The sequence below is a fragment of the Montipora foliosa genome, chromosome 2 (genome assembly GCF_036669935.1).
Source record: "Montipora foliosa isolate CH-2021 chromosome 2, ASM3666993v2, whole genome shotgun sequence".
In the NCBI taxonomy this organism is placed as follows: Eukaryota; Metazoa; Cnidaria; class Anthozoa; order Scleractinia; family Acroporidae; genus Montipora; species Montipora foliosa.
The window spans coordinates 19,814,023-19,821,742 of NC_090870.1; the positions used below are offsets into that span (position 1 = coordinate 19,814,023).

At 39.9% G+C, this 7,720-nt stretch overlaps 1 protein-coding gene across 2 annotated transcripts in view; it reads right to left on the bottom strand.

Moving 5' to 3' along the window:
- Window positions 1-1,782: 1,782 nt before the first annotated feature.
- The window catches only part of LOC137992633 (serine/threonine-protein kinase ULK3-like), a 65,036-nt gene continuing 59,098 nt past the window's right edge, over window positions 1,783-7,720 (bottom strand). For both annotated transcript variants that reach the window (XR_011121725.1, XM_068838080.1), the window contains one exon: window positions 1,783-4,103. Coding sequence is in view for 1 of the 2 variants with exons in the window: in XM_068838080.1 (XP_068694181.1) it covers window positions 4,087-4,103 (17 nt within the window). In the remaining variant the exon portion in view is untranslated. The remainder of the gene's footprint in view (window positions 4,104-7,720) is intronic.

Below are 7,720 nucleotides of genomic sequence, written 5' to 3' on the forward strand. Positions count from 1 at the left end.
CGTTCCTCCCTCGTTCATTTAATTCACGTGCGCGCTCACCAACCGTGAAGTAATCCGTATATCCCTGAAAGGCCAGCGAACAAATCTATTGCTTGAAGGCCCATTTATACCACAGAAAAAAAGATTGCGTCCGGACCCCTTAAAAAGTAGGTACGGACCATATATCTTTGCCGTGTAAACTATTCGTTCCGTTTTTTTTGGTTTTGGGGTCATAGGCGGCTATGGCTCCAAAACCGAGAAAAACCGAGTCCGGACCCCTTTTTGCGGTCAAGAGCGCTCTGTAGTGTAAAGGGACCTTACGGGAACTAGATCCATCTCGCGTCTTGGAAATGGCATAGGCAACGAGCGCCAGCAGTTCTTCCTCCACCGCAATTCAGAAAGGATAGTACGACTTTCTTCTAGACTCGAATATCTAGTTTGTTAGAGCCTACGCGCCACACTTCTCTCAACACTGATATCTGTCTGCTCTTGTTGCTTAAAGGACAAAGAGAAAATCTCGATAATTTTCTCTGGTCTGATAGACCGGGGCCACGGAGAGGGAGGGGCCAGGGCCCCACCCCAATTTTTTCTTACGGTGTTGTTTTCCCCGAGACCTCTCCCCTTTCTCTCACACTTCAGTGATCCATACCAAAACCTAGCCCACCCCCCCCCCCCCCAACCTTCAAACACTCCGCGACCCCTGATAGTAGTTTATTATTATCGTTCGTTGTGAGAACATTTTAGGCCGCCAAATTCGGGAGTTGCTTTGTTCACGTTTTTGCGATTTTTATCTCTGGATCTATGCTCTTCAAATATTTGCCAGTACCGCGACGAAAGGTGCGGGACGTCGTCGGTTACCTCGAACACAGTGGTAGATTCCGTAACTTTTGAAAACTTCTCCGATAAAAGGTAAGAACGACACGGGCGGATAACAGTGCTGACACGGACGCAAATAGCTATTTGAGATGCAGCCCTGTCGTCAATGCCTGAACTAAAAATTATCATAACCGTCGCCATCTTGACAGGGAAAGGAAGGGGGGGGGGGGGGGTAACACCCACTCGTTTGTATCCCAGGGAGGAGTGTACTAACATTTGCTAAAGATGATATATCGAGCTTGATTGTGCTCCTTCGCGGACTATTTTTATATTGTTGGTGGTATCTTTTTGCATGACTATGACTCGTCAAACCAGGACTTGGCGAGTGTTGACTGTCTTAACCGCATGACTTGGTGATAGCTGCAACAACCTGGGTGAAAATCAAGTAAAACAGCGTAACACTGTGTATGTATTCTAACTGTGTGGAAAGTATGCGGATAGGAGGACTGACGAGGGAGCCCTTAGTGAAGGCCATTTCCCTAGGCATAATCCCCGAAAGCAAAGAAGCCAGAATTGAATGACTGCACAGATTTGGCACAAAACAGGTAGCCAGCGGTTTGTGTGGCAGCGATTTCTTCACCTTATTCTGGGAATAAGTGACAATGAAACGATCTCCAAACAGAGAACATTCCTTCATTAATTATTCTTTTCAAGAATTAATACCTTTGCAACAATATTGCGGGTTGGCATTTGACACGCGATATAACCCGAGATCGCTTTTCCGAACGGGAGAGGCTTAACCTGGCAGATTTCCTCATAGCAGAGAGGTAGGAACTGGATTAATGATAGTTATTTGCTCAGTAAAACTAACCATACAGAGTTCAATGCCTCTGTTCATTGTTTTTGCCTCAGCGAACGTCAAATTGTGGTATCTGCGGACAGCTCATTTTTCGTAAATACGCGTGGAAAAAAAAGAAAAAAGGTGTATACTTGAAAGTCACAGACATCCCAGTATCAATTACAATCAGATTTCTTTGCATCACTTTACATATATGTACAGTTTAAAATAGTTGACACGCCAAGAAAAACGATTTAAGATTGCAAATAAAGAGAGAAAGTCCAACCCTCCGATGGCATAACTATAATGGCCATTGTTTTTTCCCTAAAAATACAACTGACAAAACGTTTCAATTATAGGATAGAATTTATGATTTTGTCATGTGTTACTAAACTGGTCAAAAAACACCACGATTTACCGTAAATGATCTAATGGACGCCTCCTTTAAAATAAACGCCTCTTATCTACCTGTAATAATAGACGCCCCATGTCAATTACTCCCGCAAAATACGAGGAAGTAGTGAAATAAAGCAAAATCGATAAATTTTTTCACTTTTTTGCTTGATGAAAAAGGGTTTGCTCATTGAATCTTGTTTAATTTCAAGTTCAGAGTAAGGAAGCTGATCTCAAGACGAAGCAATGGGTGGACAGATAGTGCTATTTTAAGCACTTTTGAAAGAGAGACTAAACGCCTCCTATCATTCAAAGCCCCCACTTTGGACCACTAAAATAGATTAGACACCTCAGGCGTCTGTTAGATCATTTTCGATATGCATTGTTGTTCTTGGCGAAATTTCACGTTTCACCGATTTTCGAATTAACTCTCAAAATAAACAAGAGATGAGCACTGCCTTATTAGTCAGCTCAAAAGAGTAAGAAGGTCTGTCCATTTTTGGTTCGCAAAGTGTCTGAGGCATGCATAAGGGTTATTTTGAGGAAAAGAGGATATACGTGATTTATTATCCAAGGGCGCAGCCCGATATAAAGAATTCAAATATTCTCGAGGGACCTAAAAAATAACCAACTTATTTTTCACATGGGGTAGAAACCTAGCACTTCATATTACACTCTAATCAGTTAATTAAAGATATTTTTGCCCCGGTGTGTGGTTATGCAGGAAATGCAGATCTTAACAAATGTTATTGAAATCCAAAAAGGAAATTGGGGGTAACCACGCATTTTTCAAAGATAATTGATGAATAATATTTGTAAAAAGCTTTAAAATACAAAGAAATGTATGGCGTTCTTTCTCAAATTGAAGCTTAATTATCTCTCAAAAATGCATGGTTACCCCCACTTTTCTTTTTGGATACCAAGATAACTTACTAAGATCTACTTTCTCCGGATAGTGTTAAACCTCGCAAAAATATCCCTGTATTAATAAGCATGACCGATTGGAAATCCGAGTATCTCGAGATGCGCAGAACGTATGCGCAATGACAATAGTAGGCACCGTCCTTAAGTATTTTCCACATGGGCGAGGTGAAACACCCATAAAAACAAAGGGCTTTTAATGCATACATGGCTTTGAATGAAACGACTGTAACAGCATAAATTACTAGCAACACTGAAGGATTACAGAAGTTCGTTCGATTCCTGTTTTTTCATGGATGAGACATTAAAGATTCCCATCGTGCGCACTGGGATTCAGTTGCACGTGGTTAATTCGAACACCGAAGGCAAGTTTTGTGTCGTGTGTGTTTCATTCACACCAACATTAGAACCAGAAAACATGAATGATTGGGAAGACGACAATTAGGTTTTGATTCGGAACAGTTTCAGTGGTTTGTTACTAGTAAATGTGACCAGGAAAATTGACGAGTTTCTAGAGGCTAAACAGCCGGAAGGAGCTTATGATAACGCGCAGTTTAGATGACCATGGCACAAAGGTATCCCAAGTTAAAGATAATCACTAGACCTTAAAGAGAACATTGGGATTGTAAAAGACGAAGAGCTGCAAATGAGAAAGGAGGAAAGGGATCCTGTCAACACCAAGGAAACGACCTCGTGGTGTTTAGCGGTATGGAATGACTGGGCACCAGAACGAAATCCTCTCCCTGCGATTTCGTGAAATCTTTGTTCGCAGCTTAATTAGCTGTTTGTAGGGGAACGAGTTCTATTGTTTTCATATTTTATGTCATTTTCAAATTGCTATTATTATCATTATTATTATTATTATTATTATTATTATTATTATTATTATTATTATTATTATTATCATTATTGCATACTTGCCCCTTTTCGGTGAAGAGTTTAAATTCACAATTATAGTGTAATGGCCTCGTCCTGAACTGAAAAAGCGGGTTCCGTTTTACGTACTGTACCAAAGTTAAACGTTATCGTAAGACAAAATTAAGGGATCATTCCTATTAGATAGGATTTCATTTTGAACAATTACACCGTGATTATTGTTTCCTTGTTTTGATGATGATGGGCCAGTCATCCAGATTTGCTCATTGCAACACACATCCTGCAAGAAAACAAGAAAAAAAATCCCTTCCTTTAATAACTGATTTGGTAAATCTTTTCTAGACATTCGGATCATCATCCTTTTACTTAAATATACTGAAACAGAGTAGAACAGTAAGGGTTAGAATTATACCTTGCGTTGCTTGTAATTCTCCCTGGCCGTTCCAACTAAAAAGGAGACTTCCAGAATGGGACAACAAAAATGCCTGGCTAGACTGAACGCGATAACAACATACAAAAAACGTTGTGTTTAACCGTTCTCGGTTGGTTGGGTTTTTTCGTGTTTTCTTGTTTTTTCGTGCTTAATTAGTCGATCAGTTTTTACAACCAGCTCCGAACTTGGTTGAAATGCATGTCTCAGAAAGCGTGGTAACGTGGGAAGGCCTCCGCTGTGTTCGCGGGCTTTTACCAGTCTGGAATAGACTATATTCGTATTCTCAGTATTGGACTGGAACTAGCTTGCAATGGAGGCTAATTCGGTGAAATACATTAAAAAGTATTTGCATTTGAAAAGATTTCCCCGCATTAGCCTCCATCGCAAGCTAGTTCCAGTCCAATACTGAGAATACGAATATGGTCTATTGAGCGATAACGAAACGGTATGGCACAAACACAAATGGTTCAAGGGCACCCAATTAAGCCAACTTTTGAGAGACATTTCTAGGCTCCTTATAATGTATAAAGACTGTCTAAAGAGATGATTTCATCACCGTTCATCAGTGTTCGAGAATGTTAGGGAATTTAATCTTTATTTCAGAAATTGCACGCTAAACGTTATAAGAACTTCCCAGCAAACCATTTGCTCATCCGAAACTGCTACGTGACCTTTTTAAGGACGTTCGCGCTAATTGTTTGTGCGCAACTTAACTGCGCAGGTAACGCGACTGTAATATGTCACGCATTACTTCGAGCATTAGTGACGTTGAGATTTGAAAACCTTTGCAGAAACCGTGGACGATAAGTCTTGCACAGCGTTGGATAAGAAAAGATCGTGATCAGTCAAAATCGATTAAAAATATTTAGGAAAGTCAAGTAGACTACTGCACGACTGATATTCGCGTTGTTTTATCAGTCGTGCACTAGTCTACTTGACTTTCATAAATATTGTTCAAGCATTAGTTAAAATAACATGGCGACAAAAACGCCGGGGAAAAAATTCCAGGCCGGCCAAAGAATGGCACATTTATTTCCGAATCATCATGAAACGTTAAAAAGAAGTGAGCGGGAGGATGGAAAAGCTCTTTAAAAGGTAGCTGCTGATCGAGGAATCATGGTTGTTTCGCCCGAAAGCCTGTTCGCCCGACGCAGATTCGCCCGAAGCTAAAGATGATTCGCCCGATGATACCAATCAATGATACTAACAAAATTAGGACAAGGAACGTGAATTTTTCGATTCCTCGCGAAAGATTCCTTATTCACTTTTCGCCGGTTTGATAGAAAGTGCCATCAAATGTTCCAATGAAGTAATCAGGGCTCGAAATTAACTTTTTTGCCCAGGTGCCAGCTGGCGACTAATGGGAAAAATTTGGTCGCCAGATCATAAATTTTGGTCGCCAACTTACTTAATATATGACTTACGTAAGAACAATGATTTTAAATGTTACTTTGCATGCAAGGAAAGTCATAATTATTAAACAGCCAGAAAAAAAAAAAACAGCACGAGAAAGACCTCTAAAGCCACTGTTGTTTTCGGCTTTCGTCTTTAGTTTGGTGATGGTGTTCTTTACGGTTATTTGAAATGGACTGGCTGAAAGTTTGGAAAACTCGAGGACGAACCGTTGCGTAAATTTAATGGGGCTGTTTGTTTTTTTTTTTTTGTTTTTATTACCCTACGAACTTAAGTTCAAAATGAATGCATGTTTTTGAAGTTCTTTTCCTTTACTTTCGTCAAAATAGAGCAGTATTTTCGTCCTCGTCCGCTTTAATAGTGCGGACCTGCGTGGAAACAACCAGAGATTAAATTTCGCAAAAACCACACTCCAGAAGAGGAGCATGACGGCAATGGAGAAATATTATACAAAACACTAACCAAATGAAGATGATGACTGCTTAAAACTTCGTTGCTGTGCTCGAGAAAGCTTTGTTTTGGCGTAAAAACCTTTCATCCCTTCAACGATCGATCCTCTCTTGGGTTCCAGTCTTTCCCCGACAGGTCACGCAAAAACGTGACAAACGAAGTTTTCCAAGAGCTTCGTAAAATCACATCGATTTTACTCCCTTGGATCATCGGTGACCCCTATTTTTTTAATCATGAATCACTTACTCTACTTACTATCTACAAAACATGATAAAATGAAAAAATCTCACCGTAAGAAGTTATTTTTTTTTAAAATTTTCTTTCTTCGTGCCATCGAATTCCGGTAGTGGTTGCAACGGATAGAGCTTACGAAAACGCTCGTCCAGGATGAACTCTATTGTTTACGACATCCCTAGCGGCATGAAATTATCTTAAAATCCCACCCCTAAAAACCTATGCACGGAAACCTTCACTCTAACAGTTTATTTTTAGCATTTTCGATGGATGAGCAGATGAGGCTACCTTTCGTTATTATGACCGATATATCGAAATTAAGGCATTTTCCACTGCCATTTTCTCCGAAACAAAGTCGGTGACCCCCAATTTTTTTTTATTTTTGGAGTTAGTACTTTATGACCTAACTCTAGGCGAGAAATGAAGAAAATCTCACCGTAGGAAGATTTTGGCGCGAACGTCCTTAAGTACCAAAGATTGCAAAAAAATAGCCCTTCCGAAAACGTAAAGGACTTCTTTTTTCCGCTGCATGGTTGCGAATCTTTTAAGTGATGTTTTAGTAAACAAATTTATTGCTGTTTCGCAACGTAGTACCGAAATTCTGAGGACAATTCGACAGGGGAACCAAACGATAATCTTCGGTGAAATATGTGTTCGGAAGAGTCAAGCTGTTCTAAGGATTTCGGTTCTACGTTGCCAAACACTCTATAGATTTCTTTACAACAACATCACCTGAAAGATTCGCAACCGTGGGAAAAGTAGTCCCTTACTCTGCGTTTTCGGAAAGGATATTTGTGCAATTTTTGGCACTTAAAAAGGTCACCTAGCAGTTTCGGATGGGCCAATGGTTCGCTGGGAAGTTCTTAGAAGGCAAAAAAATCATATCCTCACCACGCTAAGCTAGCTCGTGAGAGATACCAGATCAGCACTCGAAGATAAAATACGTATCCCCGCGCGGTTATGTAATATCCTCTATTTATTTCGAAATCATGGCCGGGTAGAGCTCCAACGAAAATATTTTAAAGATAGCATTGTGGAATGGAATAAATGATTTAGAAATGACTCGGCCCCAATGCAAATTGGGCTGATGTTTATTTCAGTGTAAAATGATTTAATTAAACAGTACATGATTTATGATGGTTTTGAAATGGTGTAGATACCAATCTTACAGACAACTACGAGTACGCCAAATACTCAAATTCAAAATGAAAGGTGGATTGGTTGAAGGAAATTAGCTCATGATCTGTGTTTTAGCTGTACCATCCATATTCTCGAATTTTTGGCCGTGATGGCGTCTAATGGCAGGACAACTCGGATTAATATTGATCCGTGGATTATAATAATAATAGATTGTAATAGGGTTATTA